The 21,281-nt window shown below is 39.4% G+C and overlaps 1 protein-coding gene across 8 annotated transcripts in view; it reads left to right on the top strand.

Annotated features, from left to right (window-relative positions):
* The window catches only part of PARP9 (poly(ADP-ribose) polymerase family member 9), a 29,860-nt gene extending 10,540 nt beyond the window's left edge, over positions 1-19,320 (top strand). For 7 of the 8 annotated variants that reach the window (XM_024978758.2, XM_005201395.4, XM_024978737.2 and 4 more), the window contains 7 exons: positions 1,917-2,144; positions 3,402-3,617; positions 7,049-7,112; positions 10,876-11,241; positions 14,620-14,756; positions 15,416-15,590; positions 18,492-19,307. In XM_024978758.2, coding sequence (XP_024834526.1) covers positions 1,917-2,144; positions 3,402-3,617; positions 7,049-7,112; positions 10,876-11,241; positions 14,620-14,756; positions 15,416-15,590; positions 18,492-18,862 — 1,557 coding nt within the window. In that variant the 3' untranslated portion in view covers positions 18,863-19,307. Of the gene's footprint in view, positions 1-1,916; positions 2,145-3,401; positions 3,618-7,048; positions 7,113-10,875; positions 11,242-14,619; positions 14,757-15,415; positions 15,591-18,491 lie in introns of all 8 variants that reach the window. The other variant, NM_001076828.1, reaches the window with a different exon arrangement.
* Positions 19,321-21,281: the final 1,961 nt, after the last annotated feature.

Raw genomic sequence — 21,281 nt, 5'->3', positions numbered from 1 at the left:
ATGGCATCCGGTCCCACCACTTCATGGGAAATAGATGGGGAAACAGTGGAAACAGTGCCAGACTTTATTTTTCTGGGCTCCAAAATCACTACGGATGGTGACTGCAGCCATGAAATTAAAAAACGCTTACTCCTTGGAAGGAAAGTTATGACCAACCTAGATAGCATATTCAAAAGCAGAGACATTACTTTGCCAACAAAGTTCGTCTAGTCAAGGCTATGGTTTTTCCTGTGGTCATGTATGGATGTGAGAGTTGGACTGTGAAGAAGGCTGAGCGCCGAAGAATTGATGCTTTTGAACTGTGGTGTTAGAGAAGACTCTTGAGAGTCCCTTGGACTGCAAGGAGATCCAACCAGTCCATTCTGAAGGAGATCAGCCCTGGGATTTCTTTGGAAGGAATGATGCTAAAGCTGAAACTCCAGTACTTTGGCTACCTCATGCGAAGAGTTGACTCATTGGAAAAGACTCTGATGCTGGGAGGGATTGGGGGCAAGAGGAGAAGGGGACGACAGAGGATGAGATGGCTGGATGGCATCACTGACTCGATGGACATGAGTCTGAGTGAACTCTGGGAGTTGGTGATGGACAGGGAGGCCTGGCGTGCTGCGATTCATGGGGTCGCAAAGAGTCGGACATGACTGAGTGACTGATCTGATCTGATGTGGCTCTGTGCCAGGGGCTGTGGAGGATACAAATTGTAACTTAGCCTTTAGCCAGGGATAGTAGGGCACAAAGGTGAGGGCACTGACAGGGAGGGGATAGAGTCAAGGTAACAGTGAACCAGGTGCTTCTGGATTAGTGCAGCTTCTCTACCAGGCAGAGAGCACCTTGACGGTGGGGATTGTCACTTGTTCATCTCTGTAGCTCTGGAGCTGGTCTCTGGGCATGCATGTTGGTGTCCAACAAGTTACTGACAAATAACTGAAAGGAGGCAGCAGAGAGCAGGGGCTGCAACAGAGGAAGAGAAAGAATATAAGGCTATATTCTCTATTATCCCCATGATCCGTGACTCTCCTGTGGCCATAGTCAAACAGGATTAATCACAAGTGAAAAAATTCCATTTATTGCTTACAAGACAATTAGAAAGAAGACTGAGGGGACCCCAGGAGATGAAATATTTATTTGATAAATCATTAATATGCCAATTTAAAATTAAAGTGGAAACATCCTGGTTGAATAGCTTATTTCTTTAACTAAAATTCTATTATATTTAATTATTACCAACATTAAGAATTTTAAAATTTGTAAAGGGTGCCAGTGCCTCCAACTTGCAAGTTCTGATTGCATTTTCAAAGTGACACATTCATTAATACCCATGAGAAGTACATAAGTTACCCCAAAAGGAGCCAAAGCCATCAAGATGAATTAGGGGGACCTGGGGACCCCCACCAAGAGGGAGACCTACTTCCCACCGTGAACTTTTTCATCTCATTTGTGCTTTCTTTAACCATGTGCCACTTACTTTAAAAAACACGAACTTTAGGGGGTAGAAATTTCCTTATAAATTTTATTTCCACTCTGTAAGACGACATGAACATTCACATAGAAACAGCGAAAAGTGAAGACAGTGGATTATAGAATGAAACCACTTACTGATGAAGCTTAAAACAAATCATCGAGAAGGTTCTGAATCTGGGAATATTGGGAGTATAAGCCAGCAAGGGGCTGACAGATGTTTGCAATAAAAATTGTATCATCTACATGTTTTACGTAATTTCTGATTAGCACGAACAGACTCATGGTAATCAAATGATCACTCTTTGGAAATTTTATATCTGTTATTAAGTGATAGTTTTATGGATTTAGGATCTTCAAAAGTATTTTTCAAAGCTCTTCAGGAAAATAAATATTTAAATTAGTCATTTAAGAAAAAGTAATATAACACTGAACCGTGTTCATTTTTTTTCCCTTTTCAGACAGATGTAATTGTTAATTCTATGTACCCCCGTATTGGTCTTAGAGCTGGGTCTGTGTCAGAATCAATTCTAAAAGCAGCCGGAGATGAAATAGAGTGGGAATTATGCCAAAAAATAACTAAGACAGTACTAGATTCCCAGTTGGTACTGGTCACAAGAGGATTTAAATTGTCTTGCAAATACATATACCATGTGTTATGGACTTCAGAATATTCTGAACAAAAACTGGTAAGGTCAAAATAAATTTATCTTTCTGTGTCTCCAAAGTCTATGTAATAGTCTGTTGAATTTCCATCATGTCATGACATTCATGTTATGTTATTGTCAAGTGGAATATTCCCTATTCTCTACTACTCCTGTGAATACCTGAAATAGTAAACAGATGTTGTGGTCACAAATTGTCTTAAGAAGTTTAATTTAAATTATCGCTTAGTCCATGTCTGAATTTTAAGTGGGCATGCCACAGATAGACACAGAAACATCAGGGCTCCCTATCTGTACCCAGTGGCCCTACAGGCCTCTTCTTACATATGGGCCAGGCACTCAGCCTCTCCCTATCTCCTGCCATCTGTTAAATCCCAGGAGGACCTGGGATCTCTCTTCCAGTACCATTCCAGTCAAATCTGTTACCTGTGAGGGCTTCTCTGTGGTAAAGTACCTGTGATAAAGCTTAGCTTTCTGGCTGACTCTACAACTGAGGGGCATAAATTGTATACGTTAAGGACTAGGGGGAACCCACTGAAATGTAGAGAAAGGGAAACTTAATCTCCTTTTCTGTCTTTGTCCATATTTATTTTATCACCATTTCTGATCTTCTCTTGTCTAGAGAGCCCTCAAATCCCAAATTGGTCATTCAGTCACTCTCTGCTTTTTCCAGTCACTCAGTTTTCCGAGGTCCTTGCACATTGGTATAATCTTGTTACATTAGTATAACTAACATACTAGTATATTAGTATAATGTAAGAAAGTTATCCAATAACCTTCCTACTACAGTGTTCAGTTTGAATGTTGAAATATTGATGGAAGTTTAAATCTGCCAAAAATAAATTACATGACAGATCTTAATGACTTTAAATAAATGTTGATCACTTACTTTAACCTCTCCATCCTTTATTAAAGCTCTTTATGTTGATCCAGAAGTGGCAGGTAAGTGGGGGATAAACTGAAGATTGGCTCTCTAATCTGGGGAGAAGGCTACATAAATTGAGGGCAATCCCGATGCCCAGATGCCCTGAATGGCACAACATGTACCAGTCAGTCACTTCAGTTTCTCAACCCTTTCATTCCTCATCATCTAACCTTACAGCTGTAATGGGTCCCCTACGGAGTGCTACCTTTCCTGTTCTCTGAGGAGGCATGGGCATGGCCCTGAGGAATAGTGGAGGTTGGCGTTATAAAATATGGGCAGGATTAAAGGGTAAGTGGGTAAGTGAAGTCTTATTTTTGACTCAAAATACTAATCTTAAATTTGTGTTTTTCCTAAAGCTATTGAAAGCTGCGATGAAGAAATGCTTGGAAAAATGCCTTGAACTAAATATGACTTCCATTTCCTTTCCTGCCTTTGGGACTGGAATCACTGGTATGAAGAAGAGTGAAATAGCAGAGATTATGTTTAATGAAGTTTTAATATTTGCCAGACAAAGTTTGCAACAATTAGCTGTAAAGTTTGTGATCTTCCCCGAAGAATTGGAGACATATAAGGTAAGTTAATATCTTAGAAGTGTCCTGTGGTTCATTCATATTCATTTACTCAACAACGTCTATTTAGTATCTCCAAAGTAAGATACAGCTTTTGTTAAGTGCTGTGGAGCATGATGATGGTCTAACTTGGTGAAATTTAATTTTTATAGATCATTCACCTCTGACCTAGTAAGGAGTGTCATTGTAGAAGCCATGTCTACCCCACTACCTAGCTTTTCTCTTGTCCTTTGTTGGCATTTATTCTTCCCTCTGCTCCTTAAAGGTATGCAACCTCCTAGTTTTGTGGGGTCCTTTGCTCCTCCCCTTCTCTTTCCCACTTTCCAGCCTGTCTCCATGTGGGTAGTTGCCATTTTCTCTCTCTCTACAAAAAAACAAGCTTAGACTTGTTCTAGTTTGCACTTTCCTGGAACAAGTGTAAATGTTCTTATTCCTCTTGCTGCCTTGCTAGAGGGGGAGGTTTGTAGTGTTAGCTGATTTCCATTGCTGACCTCAAGCTATCTATGTTACATCACTGAAGGAGGAATTGGAAAGAGACATTCACCGTGGAGTCTCATGAGCCAGTGTAAGCCAGCTCTAGAACACCACTGTCTCATCCACAGCTGACCTGCAAAACTGGTGAATTACCCAGTGATGCAGCTTAGCTTCTTGACAAAATTAAACAGCCTGTCATTCCAATGAAGTTCACCAGTTCCACCCACCACCCACTGAAGAGGACTATTACTAGGCCCAGATGGGTGCTCAGAATACATCCCTGGACTGTCCATAAAGCACCATATCCCTATAAGAGGAATTAGCCCCAACTAGAAAAGAAAATGGGGCTTCCCTCGTCAGTAAAGACTCAGTAAAGCTCAGTCAGTAAAGAATCCTCCTGCAATGTAGGAGACCTGGGTTTGATTCCTGGATTGGGAAGATCCCCTGAAGAAGGAAATGGCAACCCACTTCTTGTTCTTGCCTGGAGAATCCCATGGACAGGGGAGCCTGACAGGCTACAGTCCATGGGATCACAAGAGTTGGACACGACTTAGCAACTAAACCACCACCAGAAAAGAAAGTGCTTGTGCTCGTCAACATACAAGCAAAAATGTAAATGGCAGTTCAACAATACAGAAAACCATGGTCTGAGAGCTCCCCTGGGGGCTAATAACAAAAGTAGTTGCCATGAGTTGCATCAGCCAGGTACTGTACCCAGAAGAAGCTAGTCCTTATTGTCATCTCCATCTTACAAGTGGGACCAGAGATTAATATGTACATACCTAGTCCAGTGGCTGAGCCAAGAGTCCAACCTCTGTCTGTTGGTCTGACCCTAAAGCCTGTGTTCTGAAACACTAAACAAAAATATAGGGAAAAAAATATCATGAAGGATGATACAGCTTTCAGTTTTGTGACTCAAAGGAGAAGATTATCTTAAAAAGTAACTTATACTGTACCCTGAACAATGACCATTCCTTCAGGCTTTTTTCAGCGTTAACACTACATTTTAGGGCTTCCCTAGTGGCTCACATGGTAAAGAATCCGCCTGCAATGCAGGAGACTCGTGTTCAATCCCTGGGTTGGGAAGATCCCCTGGAGAAGGGAATGGCAACCACTCTAGTATTCTTGCCTGGGAAATCCCACGGACAGAGGAGCCTGGCGGGCTATATAGTCCATGGGGTCACAAAGAGTCGGACACGACTGAGTGACTAACACTTACTTACTACATAATATCCATGTGGAAGTATGACATGTGCATACACATATGTATACTCCTCTAGTCTTTTTCTAAGCACATCTTTTCCTCGTAAATGAGTCTTTCAACAAGGACTTTATGTTCAGAAAGAACAGAGGGTAGTTTGCACACTTCATGGGGGGCATTACCTTGGCAAGGTCCCTACAATCCAGAGAATGGATTTGTCAGACATCTAGAGTTGACCTGGCTCAGGAAGACCAGCGTATACTGAACTCACAATAAAATGATACTTATGTTCACACACTGATGAATTTCTAATTCATGAATAACAATGAGCAAATAACTCCCCAGCTGACCTATATACTGTGTTCATTAGTATTTCATGATGATAAGGCTCCTGGGTGGTGCTGAGTATGTACAAAAGGCAATGGATAGTCCGTCATTTGGTTATTTAACAAATATGTGTTGCATATCTACCTTGTGCCAGACATTACATCTCAGAATAAGAAACTCCTTACTAGGAACACTCCTCACATTCTTCACACGAGTTGTTGGTCTTTTGTGGACAGAACTGGGAAAACTGCCAAGTTCTTGCCATTTGGATCTGCATTTCCAACCTGCTTGTTATCCACACCTTCTAAATTTTTGGTCCTGATTAAGTTACAGTTTTCTTTCATTTTCAATTCAAAAGGCTTGCCTCATTGATTTCTAACCCAGGAATGCATACTGACTTTAAGTGAATTTGGAAAAAAGCTGGTTTTTATCCATTTTGTGTTTGACAGCTATTGTTAGTCCATTTATCAGCAGATAATATTATCTTGTTTATTTTGGAGGGCAGGGAAGCTCCTCCCTGTTACGACCACTCCAGGTACTAAATAAACATGAGGGCTTTTTTGCTCTGGAAATAGCAATTGCAAATATAATTTTTGAAGAAAAACTGCTACAGGTTAAGAAACTTCATTATTAAAGTTCAGATGAAATGAAGATTCTAGACTTTACCTCATTATCTACCATCTTTTTCAATGAAGAATTACTGCCAATTGCATCAACTTTAAACAAAGAAGACCCTGTGCATGGTGGTTCCAAACCCCAGGAGAGAGTTTTTTCAAATGGATACTATGATAAAGGATCTACATGGCAATATACATAAATCTCTGTGTGCATACTGTCATATAATAATAATTAAAACAATAGCTAACATCTTGAATATTTACAATAGCCTGGGTACAATTTTAAGCACTTTATAAGAATTGATCATTCAGACTACAGTGTGGTGTGCATATAACTTTTAAAAATGAATTTGTTTTATTGATTACAAGAACATCTGCCACTATTTGTCTTCTTCAGTGATATATCCACACCTTTAGTTCAGCGCCTAATATATAATTTGTCATCGTTGTGGGGTGTGTGTGTGTGCTCAGTCATGTCCGACTCTTTGCAACCCCATGGTAGCAGGGCATTAATATCTATGAATGATTATATTTTGCTTTGGGATGTACATTCTCCTTTTTTATGCCAGATTTTAAGAGTTTTTCCTTTCCATTTTTCCTATACTTGTTTCCCCTATATGTTCTAATAGATTGTAGTGCTGCATTGGCTGTTCCCGAGGACTTTCTTAAAGGTTGCTTTAGATTTGTGACAGTGGGAATAGGGGATGACAGAGTGGGTGAGGTCAGGTATGGCGAGTGCAAGTAAAGAGAGGGATTTTAATGACAGTAGCTAAAAGCCCCACTTAGGACTCTCCGCTCTGTTTTGCTTCTTGCAGGCTTTCAGTGCTGAAATGGAAAAGAATAAGTTCAAGCTGCAGGGTCTCAACAATTACCCTGGTGGTGAGTAAGAAACTCATGGGTCTAGAAATATAGTCTCCCACCATAGGCTCATTCTATTCTTGATCATCTGAAGTAATGGAGGGGAGAAAATGAATACATAAGCCACATATGTTTCATTGTGCTCCTGTCTGGATACCTGTGTGCTCTATACCTGGCCACAATTCTATTTTTGCTCATCCTAGTTTCATGATATGAACAGAGAGAGGCTAAGTTACAGTCACAGTAGGTAATCCACAGTGTGAGTAGTCCATTCACAAAAAGCTGGCTATATTTTTTCATGAGCTTACTAAACCAGTTAGTCTTTCTGTTTTGAATGGAGTGATGTCTAAATGGGGTTATTCATTAGTAATCATAGAAAATACATCTCAGTAATACCAGATAATAATAAGTAGATTAACCCAATGCTAGTCACCCTGAGTAATCAGTGGGATCATGATGGAAACTTTAAAAAACAAATAAAAATATGTATGGCCCAACTCTACAGATTCTAATTCAGGAACTCAGGGTCTGGGCCAAGCATGTATATTTTTCAGTGCTTCCTGGTCAGTTTGGCTGCTGAACCAGATTTGGGAATCACTGGATTAAACTAGTCCTGGTTGTTGTTGGAGAAGAATTAACTTTGTCTTATAACTTCATTCCTTTAGAGGAGTTTGAGTAGACTGAGATGGAATTGTGTCATGACAATTTAGATATGTAGTTCTGAAATAGTCTTTTTTAAAAAAGTAGATTTATTTATATATTTTTAATTTTTTGGCTGTGCTGGGCAACATGTGGGATCTTATTTCTCTGACCAGGGATCAAACCTGTACCTCCTGCAGTGGAAGAACAGCGTCTTCAAAAATGGACTGCCAGGGAAGTCCCCTGAAATAAATTTGTAATCCACAACATTCTATAGATGTTAAGAACCCCAGACATTCAACCAGCAATAGAACCTTTTAGGACATTTTCCATTCAGATCAAGATGATTTGCTTATTCCCTTTAATATAGGAGTTAACTTATGGACGTTCAGTGTCCAGCAGTGTTGAAAATGAAGAAAAGGGAACTTTAAGAGCTCTGGCCTGTGAATGCACCTCTTATGAGCCCATTTATCTATCTGTATAATGATGATAATGACAGTGTGGTGAGAATAACTGGAGATTATATATGTAAAAATGTTCTGTAAATTATGCAGCATTAAACAAAGGCCAGGGGATAAATAATGAATGAGAATCTGATGGACAAACTCCTCAGGTGACCTAGAAGAGGGAGGGATGCCCTGTAGCTGGAAGGGTGCAAGAATGAATTCATGGACAAGACAGTTCTAAGTCGTGCTTTGAGGATGGCAAAATTTTTCTTTTTTCTTACAGAATCTTTTTTATTGTTATTAAACTTTATTTTATTGGAGGATAATTGCTTTACAGTGTTGTGGTGGTTTCTGCTATATGTCAATGTGAATCAGTCATAATTAAATATATATATATATATATACACACACACACACACACACACACACACACATATATATATATACACACATATCCCCTCCCTTTTTAGCCTCCCTTCCCAACCCTGGCAAGATTTTTCAATAGCCAGAGTTGGGTTGGTGGGGTTAGGGCACCCAAAATGAAGAAAACTCACAGAAGCAAACAAACTTTGTGCATATTTGGGAAACCACAGTGAATGTAGGGAACCTAGATAGGAGGAGTTTTAGGAGACAATAATATGGAAGAGGAACATACAAATGTCCCTCTATCATGAATCTGAAAAATGGGGCCAGGCATTGCCATTTACTTCAGTAATTCTTAAGGATATCTGTAAAGGAATTATAGCACAGGTTAATAACTGACATTAATGATGATGATGATCTCAGATAATTAAGGAAAAGTTGGACTATTTAGGGAGGCAGAGAAGTATGCTTCCATTATAAATATTAAACTAACCAATACAATGAAATATGTTTTGGTGCTGAAAGAGATTCCATTAGTGTTTTGAACAATTTAGTTACCTGGAAGAGCAACTCTTCTCTCCTGATAATGATGGATAAATGAAATATCACCATGTATTTTTAAAATTTTCTCCTAAAAAGTAATATAAACTCCCAAATAGAACAAGGGTTTTTTTTTTTTTAAAAAGTATGTCATCGATTTAAGAATCTCTTGTCATTTCTTACAGTTGTATAAAACTTTGGCTTTTATTGTTACCAGAGGGAGGCCATTCTCCCCCTTCTACTTCTAGGTATGTCCTGGTACTTTTTCATAGCTCCTGATACCAGCCAGTTACTATATGAGTGGAAAAGATGCTAATGACCGCTAATGAGATCCTCAGGTCACTCACTGGGAAGCAAGATTTTGGGCACTGTAGTCAGGTTGCCTGCATCTACAAGCTTCCTGGACACCACTTAGTCCTATAACTATGGGCATGTTACTTAATAATATTTCTGAATCAATTTCCTCATTTGTAATATGGAAACTACGAATAATAGTACCTACCCATCTCATAGGACTGTGAGAATTGGAAACAGAATACATATAAAGTACTTAGAATAATGCCTAGAAATAGTAAGTGTTCAACTTACTTTTTCCCCCTCAAAATATGTCTCCGAGATTCATCCATGCAGCTAAAAACTTCATTTCATTGCTATGATATTCCATCATTGAAGGACATCTGGGTAGTTTCTAGTTTTTTGTGAACTCCTCGTGCACATCTTCTGATAAACAACTGCAAAAGTTTCTTTAAATAATGTAATTATAGGAGTGGTTGTCCCAGTTTTACATCTGTCATGAATATATAGGAATTCCAGTTGCTCTATATGTTCTCCCAAACTCTTGATATTGTCAGACTTAGAATTTTTGCCAATCTGGTTATTTTTCATTTCCCTGATTATCAAAGAAGATGGGCATATTTTCACACATATATGGGCCATTTATATTTCCTTTCCTATGAAATCTTTTGCCCAACTGGCTACTGGTGTGCTTGTTTTTCTTAATAATTTGAGGGAATTCTTTATGTATTCTAGATACTGCTTCATCTAGCAATTCCCCCTTAGCTAGTCCACTGGCCCCCTCCTTTTTTTCAGTTTGGATTCAGTCACTCTAATCTATCAGAGATTCTTCTTCGTATAAATCTTTTCTCCTGTGGAGGCAGATTGTGGAGAGAGGTACAGTGGGTGCGTCGGAAATGAGTTCCATTTCCTTTTCTGGTGCAATATATACTGTGTTCAGTAGCAGTAGCTATAAAGCTCCAAATGCTGGTTATGGAGTTGCAAAATGTCCTGTCATAAAACAGATAACATATAAAAAGGAATCTCAGGTTATGAAATTATGGGTATTTCTTTCTTTCATTATACTCTGATAATTTCCAATTTTTCCATAGTAAACATGTATATTTTTTATAATCAGAAATACATGACATTTTTTAAAAAACAATTTTCATTCTAAGTTCTATGGTTTTCAGAGATGTCTGATTTTAAACCTGGTGGTAATAAGAGTTTATGGAAAATCCTATCTAGTAAGAAATAATTGTTGGTTAACATCTAGGATGAGATTACAAGGTGAGCTCATCTGTAAATTGATCAAAGCAACACAGCAGGGGCAAGACATGATAAACTCTGTGTTCCCAAGGAGACTATAAGCTATGTTTTTAGATTTTCTTTGTACCCAACACAGCTCTCAGAGATAGGTACTTAATTGAAGCTGCTACTGTTAAGGATGCTTAGGGCAAACACTGGCTATGGTGGTTTAAAACCCACCTGCCCTCTGTAGTTTCTTATGATAGTGTTTTCAGTCCCCCAGGAGACCAGAGAGAAGAAAGAAAACAGATTTCCTGTCATCAGTCTGATGGGATCCTACTGGGAAAAGATAGATGAGGCCAAAGCGTGGATCCAGAGGATACTGAGCTCCAAGGAGTGCCACATCATTGAGGACAAGCACATCCTCTACTTCGGAGAAAAGGAACACGATGATTTGTCTGTGCTTCAGAAAACCTTATGCATCTCTATCTCAGAGATTGTCACCCTGGGAAAGGCACATTTAGAGATTAGAGGAGCTCCGGCTAACCTCATTGAGGCAGTTATAAACATTGAACAGATGCTATGTAAAGTTCAAGAGGAAATGGCAAGAACAGAGGAGCAAGTCCTTTGGAGTTTGTCAGGTGAGTAACTTTCTATTAAATTAGAAAGTCAGCTCTTCCAGCTTTTGAGTGTGAGCATTCATATATGTAAGTGGGTGAGAGAAAGAATGGAAGAAGAGAGAGAACAAACTATGCTGGGTCTGTTTTAGGCCATAAACTTTTTTTTTTGCTTGGTAACCATAAAAGGCCATAATAAACTTTTATAACCATTTTTTGACTCTACCAGCAAGGTTAATTATTAGTAAATGAAAACACACACATACACAATTGGATTTACTGATGATGACATGGATTGCCTAAGAGGCAATTACATGCAAAACCCAGGGTATCCCAAGCCCAGGCTCTAGGAAAAAAAGTACATCCCTAATTCTTCAGATGGAACATTCAGATACAAACACATTCCACTTATTTAATTCATTTCTTTGAGTTTTATTGGAGTTATTTATTGTTGGCAGAGTTAAGAGCCCTAAAATTACTTACTCTGAGCCTTCTCACCAGCGTAAATTGTTCATCGGTACTATGAGATCCAGTCAAGCATCACTCATTCAATGGGGCAAAATCCATCAGGATAACTGTGAGAATTTGGGTCTCGAGAGATCCTTTAACTTAGTCCTAGAGCTCACTAGGAAATTATACCATTAAAAATATTGCCTTGGGAGACTGAGGCTAATTTTCTCATTTATTTGACTAATGTAAGCAGGTTAGTTATGAAACAGGAAGGTGAAAGTGCTGTGGACACAACTGGGTGAGGCGCCTGGCCCAGACTTGGGCCGTAAGGGGGAGGTGTTGCAAACGGAGAAGTGAAGACTAGGTGGGAGTTAGTAAACAAAGAAAGAACTTCCAAGAAATCAGGCCATCGCTAGGCCTAGGTTATGCAAGACTTTATAAACCACATGAAAATATTCAAAGTTTTTCTTGAAATACGTGGAGAACCTTGAATGATTTTAAGCAAAGACAAGGTCAAACTTGTATTTTAGAAAGATCATTGGTTGTAATGTGGAGAATGAATTTAGTACAAAAATTCAGATGTATAATTTCAAAGAATACCCTATTCTCGCCATGTGTTTGTAAAAATAGTTCAGGCAGATATAGTCGAAGTGAGTGGGAGTTCACAATAAATGTTGAGTCTATATTCCACAGAAAACCCAGTGTCGAAAAACACGGACAAAAGTAATATTCAAGAATGAGACCCAATATTATGATTTCTACTGAGCTTTTGAAATGTAGTGAATGTGGGTCTTTAAACTGACATTGATACTTCTTAAGAGAACAAGATTGAAAATAATACTGATCGCCTATAAAGCTTGTGACATTAAGTTCGTTCATAAAGTTGGCCTACTTTCCCAGCTACTGGCAATTTAGTCATGTAAGTCCCCTGCTGTGCTGCAAGGTGGCATTTTTTGGCAGTTGGTGACTAAGCATATTATTCCACAGCAGTGTTTCAGAGGTTCATAAACCCTTAGCCCCCTCTAATCAGGTTAAGATCTTCATTAACAAAATGGACAATTTTGAAATGAGTTCTTACTATAGGGAACATCAGCTGTCCACATGAACAGTATGTTTTAAATAATAGAAGTTAGGCATCTCCTCTTTAATGGTGCTCTTCTAATCTTTCCTGGTGAGTGTTCCTGATAGCAGGAGTTTGTGGATCTTTGAGTTTCCAGTGCTCAGCCCAGTGCCTGGCATGTAATAGGAACTCAGTAAATGTTTGCTGAACTCTGAGATGGTTGGATGGCATCACTGACTCAATGAACATGAGTTTGAGCAAACTCGGGGAGATAGTGAAGAACTGGGAAGCCTGGTGTGCTGCAGTCCATGGGGTGGCAAAGAGTAGGACACTAATTAGTGGCTAAACAATGGCAACAATATTATACTTGATAAATGTGAGTCATTACTCTCCAGATTTTTTTTTTGTCATTTGCCACTTAGTGTATTTCATTTTGGAAGTTACCTCAATTTTAAAATAATTGTGTTAATACATAATTTATATACCATGAAGTTCATTCATTTAAAGTATACAATTCAATGGATTTTAGTATATATACAGAGTTGTACAGTGATTGCTATGATCTTATTTTTTTTCATTTTTCACTGGAGAATAATTGCTTTACAGTGTTGTATTGGTTTCTGCTATACAACTCTCCACATTTAACTTACAGACTCTTCCTTTGAAATGTCCTGGCATGGGAGTTCTCTGCTATGGAGTTATATCCCTCCTGCTCTCTTGCTTTCCAGAGTTACAACTTGGCCCTCTCTATGAGTTTCTCTGAATTTATAACATGTTTTTTTTGTGGTTAAATTGAGCATACTCAATTACATAGTGTGCTGGGGATTAGGTCATTTTAGTATATTCAGTCTTACGTCAAAAAGAAAGTAAACTGAAAGAAAAGAAGCCTTTTGGCAGGTTTTCATTTGTTCACTCATGTATAGATATTTAGTCCAATAAGGAGCTCCTTTGGGCAATGAACGGTTGTCCCTTAAATGTAAAATTGGAATGAAGGAAAGAAATTAAGGAAGGAAAGAAGGAAGAAAAAGAGGGGAAAGGAAGGAAGGTAGGAAAGACATTACATCATAAACTCAGTCTCCAAATTTTGTTGTCCTTGGCTGGGTGGCATATGAATAACATATGTACTAAATGTTCTGCCTTGCCCCTTACAGAAAGCACTGGGGAAAGCCAGGTTTATAACCTTAGGTCTGTACTTACTAGCTTTGTGTTATTGAGCAAGTCACTTAACTAATCTGAGTTTCTATTTTCCTCTTTGTAAAATTGTGTTAATTATTTCAGTGGTGGTGTTGTAATACTCAAATGAGGTAGAGATATGAAACTGTTTTGAAAACTTTGAAGTGTTACATAAATGTCTTATTGTTTTCCATCATTCCTTAATATTTTCTTATGTTTGTCTTTTTTTGTTGATTGGCATCCTGGCTAGAAATATAAACATTTCCTATTAGCAAAACAACTATATGTCATCATTACGGCATTGATAGGGAAAATATATATTAATGCTCTTTTTCCTCTTACCCTCTCAACTTCATAATCTAAATCAATCTGGGGACAAATTTATTACCCACCCCCCCATTTTATCCTATGATTTCTCATGGAATTATAGCTGTCATTGCATGCTGTAAATACATGAGGCATACAAATTAAACTGCTAATCTTCTCCTCCAAATTTTTTTATAATTTATTTCATTTAATTTCTGCTTATTTATTTATTTGGCTGGGCTGTGCTGCTTTTGGGATCTTAGTTTCTCAACCAGAAATTGAACCCAGGCCCTGGCAGTAGATACACCGAGTCCTAACCACTGAACCACCAGGAAATTCCCTCATTTAATCTCTTTACAAAACTTTTCCTCTCATAGATCACTGAGACAAAGTTTTATGTTACTTACTTTTAGGGCAGCACACTGATCAGCAACCAGAAAACCAGAATCAAATGAAGGAAAATACATTTCTGAAATGGCTAACGCTTTCAGCTCCAGAAATTCAGGATAAAAAAAAACAGTTTGAAGACTGTGGTTTGCGAGTTATAAAGGTATACTTAATTAAGGGAAGAATTTGACTCATCTTGCTATCATTTGGTTCCACAGCCAGAAGAAAAACTTGCCCACTGATGACTAAGCTAGTTGCTCATTGTCCTGCAATCCTAGGAGTTCGTCTGAAAGGAGGGCAGGGATGGGTAGGGATGAGGGGTATTGTTGGAATCAAGTGGTAGAAATGATGTTAGGATGTATAGAAGCATAGATCAAGACTCAGAGAAAACTATCTGCCTATCTTGAAACAAAATGTTTTATTATATAAAATATATGTGTATATACATCACATAAAATATATATGATAAAAGAAGCATTTATCACACTGTATTGTAATTGTTTACCTATTTTTATCTCTCACTAAACTATAAGCTTTAGGACAGCAAAGACTGTGTCTGCACTTGTCCATTTCATTACTAGTTCCTGGCACATAGCGACAGCTCAGTGAGTTTTTATTAAAGAAGGGATAGGGAATTTTGAAGAGATAGAAGTCAAAATAGGAGAAAGTTGGAGTCAGGAGAGACTCTTCTGCAACTTTATATGAAAAGCATATCACATGCAAAGTAATAAACACATAAATAAATAAATAAACACAGTATCAGGCAATTTAAGTAGCATTTCTCCAGCATCTTTTTCAGTTTTTCATTTCCTTGGGCTGTAGGTAGAGAAGATAGACAATGTGCTTCTCATGGCTGCCTTCCAAGAAAGGAAGAAAATGATGGAAGGGAGACCCTCTGGAAAACCTGTGAGCTACAGGTTGTTTCAGCAAGTCCCACATCAGTTCTGCAAAATGGTATGCAGAGTCGGCTTTCACCGAGTGTACTCCATGCCCTGCGGTAGGTGTCAGCCCCTCATAGTTGGCTTACTGTATGTGGGAGTTGGTGAGCAGACATCAGCAGGTGACTCACCACTAATAGCATTGTTGCTTCAGTGAGGGCGTCATTTACACCTGGGATTTAGTGGTAAAGTCATTTGGAAAGGGTAATATTTAAAATTTATCTTTTATGTATTTCGTGGCTGGTGCGTTTTATTTTGATGAAAGTGTTTGCAGTAAGAACTACAGTTCACTGTTTTTCCCCTTTCTGTGTTTGTGGCCTCTCTACAGAGAGCACCTTGGAGCTTTTTTTTCTTCTCTTATCTTGACAAAAAATTATCAACGGTACCAAACCATCTTCCTCCTTAATTAAAAGAGCATTTTTCTGAATTTAATAAAGTTGGTCTTTTCTCTTCCATCCTTTTCATTTCCTGTAGCTGCTAGGGAATGAATTAGGCATCATCTGGCAGGTGAAATGAATATTTTAAGTTCCTTCCCAGTTATGGGAGTCCTATGTATAGTAGCTTCTATGTCTCAGTTATACAAAAATATTGCATATTTTACCTCTGTATTTTCCACTTTAAATCTCTCCAGATGAAGGTAAGAAGTTTTTGTAGCCATCACAGAGGATACCTGGCAATGCAGCTTGGTTTTGCCTGGTCTATTAAAGATGTAGCTCTTGATCTTTACCTTTCAAATATGTAGCATGATCCTTGTTGTAGAGCCTACTCCAAGTCTTGATTTCTGGAAAGCATAGGGTCTGGGAATCATCTTCTCTTTGCCCCACAGAAAACATAAGCAATACCTAGGGTAAAAATTGAATATGAACAATTTTTCACCTAGGAATACAAACTGATAAATGAATCCCCACCAAGAAGTTTTTGAGTATAACCAGGAAAGTGATAATCAGTATGGTCCTTTCATTGGCAAAGTCTTAAAAATTCATGACTCCCATTTCCTTCTAAACCCATTGTAACTGGCTTTTCTGCACTCCACCACTGCTCCTTCTATTTTAACTTAAACTACTCTAAAAACATCAAGATCCTCCTATTTTCCAAATCCAGCAAGTACCTTCTTTTCAGTTCTGTGACAGGTACTGCTAGTTGCCTACCCAATATCTATATATATTTCTTCTCCAAACAGCAAAGACACACACCATTCTCCCAAGGAAGACAGTCCCAGACACTCATCTTGTTTCCTCAGTCTCAAGTTCAGGCAGTCTTCTCTTAAAGCTTGGAGGCAAAGCAATTGTCCTAATACACTCATTGTATAATGATGTGAGAGCGAGCAGGAAAATTGCGATAAGAACTCCCCATTTCTAAAGGGAAGAAGGAAAACACACAAGTCACTGGTCTGTACCACTAACCACATGCTGCTGAACTGGAAGAGTAAGAATTCTATTCGGGGAGTGAAGTAAGACCCTTGTTTGCACTCCGGGGAAATCTTCATTTTGTATGCTGCCTTTGGTCACTTCTAGGTGCACTGCTTACCAGGGCTTGCCCCAGGGGTCTAGAATGCTCCCAGGCTACTGATAGCTGGACTTGTAGGGTTTTTTTTTCAGCCATACAGCTCCTTTAAAAACTAAGCAGCATGAGGCCTGTTTGTTTCTGGCCAAGTTTGTTCTTTTTAATCCAGCCAAAGATCCTGCCTCCATCTAGTCTTTAAGCCTCAAGATACCAGTCTTTTACCTACTGGCCTCTGTGCTCGTCTCCCTAGCCTTTAGCTTAACAGCCACTACCTTGAGGCAAATCAGACAGTAGATTCAGTGGGGAGATACTACTCATAATGTGACTTGTGCCTATGTGTCTGGTGAGAATGCTTAACTGCAGGTGCCTGAAAGAAGTGTCCTCTGCTAGATAAACCACGCTTGTTGTTCAGTTGCTCAGTCATGTCCGACTCTTTGCAACCCCATGGACTGCAGCATGCCAGGATTCCCTGTCCTCCACTATCTCCAGGGTTTGCTCAAATTCATGTCCACTGAGTCAGTGATGCTATCTAACCATCTCATCCTTTCCTGCCCCTTTCTCCTTTTGCCTTTAATGTTTCCCATCATCAGGGTCTTTTCCAATGAGTTGGCTCTTCGCAATCGATAGCCAAAGTATTGGAGCTTCAGCTTCAGTGCCAGTTCATTCAGTAACTGCCTCAGGGCTTGGTCGGAAGTCAAGCTGTGGGGTTGGGATGTGATGGGGTCAGGCTCTGACTGTGTCTGAGGCCCAGTAAACCTGATATTTTTTTTTCTCTAATATTCAGCCATCTTCTCTAACAGACAGGCAGGGTTTTAGCCCCTGGCATTGTATCCAAACTCTAGGACACTTGCTCATACACAGTAAAGTGACTGCAAGCTGCAGATCTAGAGATGTTTCTGTTCCTCACTGTGGGTGTGTCTCGAGGGCCAGAACTAATGGGGCAGGTGAATGATTACATGGCATGATTTCAGGGATACCAGGAAAGCTGCCCTGGGTCTTTGCTGCTGCACAGGCTTTTCTCTAGTTGCAGCAAGCAGGGGCTATTCTCTAGTTGCAGTGCGCAGGCTTCTCATCACGGTGGCTTCTCAGGAGCACAGGCTCTAGGGTGTGTGGGCTTCAGTATTTGCGGCTCCCAGCTCCAGAGCATAGGCTCACAGTTGTGACACACAGGCTTAGTTGCTCTGTGGCATGTGGGGATCTTCCCTGATCAGGGGTCAAACCCATATCTCCTGCATTGGCAGGAGGATTCTTTATCAATGAGCCAGGGGAGAAGCCCTATTAGTGATAATTTGCCACCACTGAACAAAACTTTGGGTGTCTTTGCTTCAGACACAGGGACTTGAGATCAGGAACTGGTGAGTATTTGGAGGACTAGGGAGTGAATACATATTAGTACCCAAATAGGCAATACAGTTTGTCAGATCATAATAATCTTTAAATATTTTTTCTCTTATCAGACCAAAAATATGGAGCTGGAATATACTTCACCAAGAACCTCAAAAACATAGCACACAGGATCAAGAAAACATCTGCCACAGATAAGCTGATCTGTGTGTTTGAAGCTGAAGTACTCACAGGCTTCTTCTGCCAGGGTAGTCAGTTAAATATTGTTCCCCCACCATCGCATCCTGGAGCCATAGATAGCTATGACAGTGTGGTTGACAATGTTTCCAGCCCTGAAACCTTTGTCATTTTTAGTAACACACAGGCTGTGCCCCAGTATTTGTGGACTTGCATCCAGGATCATGTACAGGGTTACTCAGGACAAATGATGCTCTCTCCACAGCAGTCTTACGGGATATTCTCAAGTGGCAGCTCTGTTGATTAACCTCTACATTATTTTAACAACAAATAAGACCTTGCTTTGGAGGAACTAATCAAATAATAACCATCGGTGACTCAAAGAATGGTTTGAATATGTCAAATGGGTTGTCTTTATGGGCTGACTGGGTGATTGAAGGCTCAGCTACAAACCAGCATCTTAGTGCCTTCATCTTTGTCTCTGTCTCTTGGGGTTGGGGTGGATAGATACCAACTAAAACACTTTCAGGACTATTCCCTCTCCTTCAAGTTGTCTTTTCATCTTCTTTACTGTAGGTAACAGCAAATATGCTTTATATGTAATGAAGACATTTTCCAGTATATAATCCAAATCCTTTTATTTTGTAAAATGATAATAGTGTAACATATTAAGACAGCAAGATGATTTCAGATTTTCCAGAAAATCTTACAAAGTGCTTTGGATATCAAAATAAACACCTTTATTAAAGTAACTGGCTCTGAAAATTATGTGTAAAATGAAATTATTTGGAGTGGAAGGATACCAGAAGGCTGATATTCTACTGATCCCCTTTTTGGATCAGTAGAGCTTTTTCAACCAATGCCATGCAAGCACCATGAGGCAAAATTATTAATTCATCCAATAAATCTTGGTCACTAGATGTGTTTCACTTTCCAGGTGCTGGACAAGACAAATGTCTTCCTAAAGCTTCCAACCTAAATAATCATAAAGGCAGCTATGGACAGCTTAACAAGTGTGACTTGGTATAACAAAGAGGAATTACAAATTCTTTGGAAAAATTTGAGGAGGAGAGGGATATATGAATCTGGGGTTGGGAGGAAGTCCTTCTGAAAGAAAATGAAACTTAAGTTGAGACCTGAAGAATTTTTAAGTTAGGTAAATTAAGGATAGAGCACACTGGGAGCAGAGTCGGAAGAGTATCTTGTGCAGAGTTCTTAAAAAGCCTGAATCTACTGACTGCGCTCATACTTGACTTCAGATTTCTGCCATGTAGTAGCCAGCTAATCTCAGCAGGTGTCTCTTTCCTATTCTGAGATCAATATTTCTCTACACTTCCAGACTTTCCTGACCCTCCTATCCTCAACCTCTTATCTAGAATACTTCTTCTTCCTCATCTATGTTAACCAGCATTCTTCATCTTGAAAGAAGCATATCTATCATCTCATATGGTACTGTCCTTGAATTTGGGGCAAGAGGCATCCCACCATGGACTTCCAGTTTGAGAGGATTTCACTCTGACCTCCATCTGGCCATGCCTATCTCCACAAGGTGAGGAATACATGGGGTCAAGAGAATGTATCCATTTGGGACCTGCACACCTCACTTCTAAGCCACCTACTAGGTACCTGGAAATTCTAATTTCCTGGCTAAATATTTAAAGTCTGTTTCCAGGGCCTGATTGGGCCTCTTTCTCAGGTATTTCCTTCCAAGGGTGGACTGTTCCACAGCCTACATCAAGAATGGTCATGGGGTGACTGTTTTCAGGAATGGAGCTTAGACATGAGGGCTGATGTGTTCACAGGTCTATGCATGAGGCTGTGATACAGAGCCAAGGGTGAGAGGACTGATCTGAAAGATCGAGCTTATGTTTAACAGAGATTTCAAAACATGATGGAGAACAGGCAGTGTTCACAAGGATAAGGAAAAAAACAAAATTCATACCAAGAAACATATTGAAACTGTAGGCCACCAAAAAGCTGAACTTAAAAGCAGGCAGAGAGGACAGTCATTCAAGTCACCTACAAACGAACGACAATTAGACCGACAACATATTTCTTATTGTAGGCAGTATAACATCCTCCCTCTGCCCTTGCAAACATGTCCACACCTTAACCTCCTGAATCTGTGAATTTATTACCTTACATGGCAAAAGTCATTTTGCAGATGTGATTAAAGTTACCCTTCAGATGGGAAAAGTTCCCAGGATTCTCCAGCTGGGCCTAATCTAATCACCTAAGTGATGGCAGCATGAGAAGAGTTTGATGCCCTGTGCTTGTTCAGAGATGTAGGGGACCATGTGCAAGGACCAGTGAGAAGCTTCTAGGAGCTAAGGGTGGCCTCTAACTGACAACCAGCAAGGAAACTGAGCTCTTAATCCTTTAACTGCATGGAACTGAATTCTGTCAGTACCTGGAGTGAACAAGGAAATGGACTCAAAAGCTTCCAGAAAGGAGTGAAGCCTGCTAACATTTGATTTTAGCCCAGTGAGTCCTACACATGACTTCTGACCTATAGAACTATGAAGCAGTATAGTTGTGCTCTTTTAAATCCCTGAAGTTGTGCTAATTTGTTATGGCAGTAATAGAAAACTAATCCTGAAGCCTGAAGGCATTAGTGTAATATTTTCAAAGGGCTGAGAAAAATGAACTATTAACCTAGAATTCCATAATTAGCCAAACTTTTATTTTGCCATAATTTTTGCATAAAGACACTCTCAGACCACCAA

The sequence above is a fragment of the Bos taurus genome, chromosome 1, assembly GCF_002263795.3.
Source record: "Bos taurus isolate L1 Dominette 01449 registration number 42190680 breed Hereford chromosome 1, ARS-UCD2.0, whole genome shotgun sequence".
Taxonomy (NCBI): Eukaryota; Metazoa; Chordata; class Mammalia; order Artiodactyla; family Bovidae; genus Bos; species Bos taurus.
The sequence above is the reverse complement of the archived record's forward strand: the minus strand, read 5'-3'. Positions and strand labels throughout refer to the sequence as shown.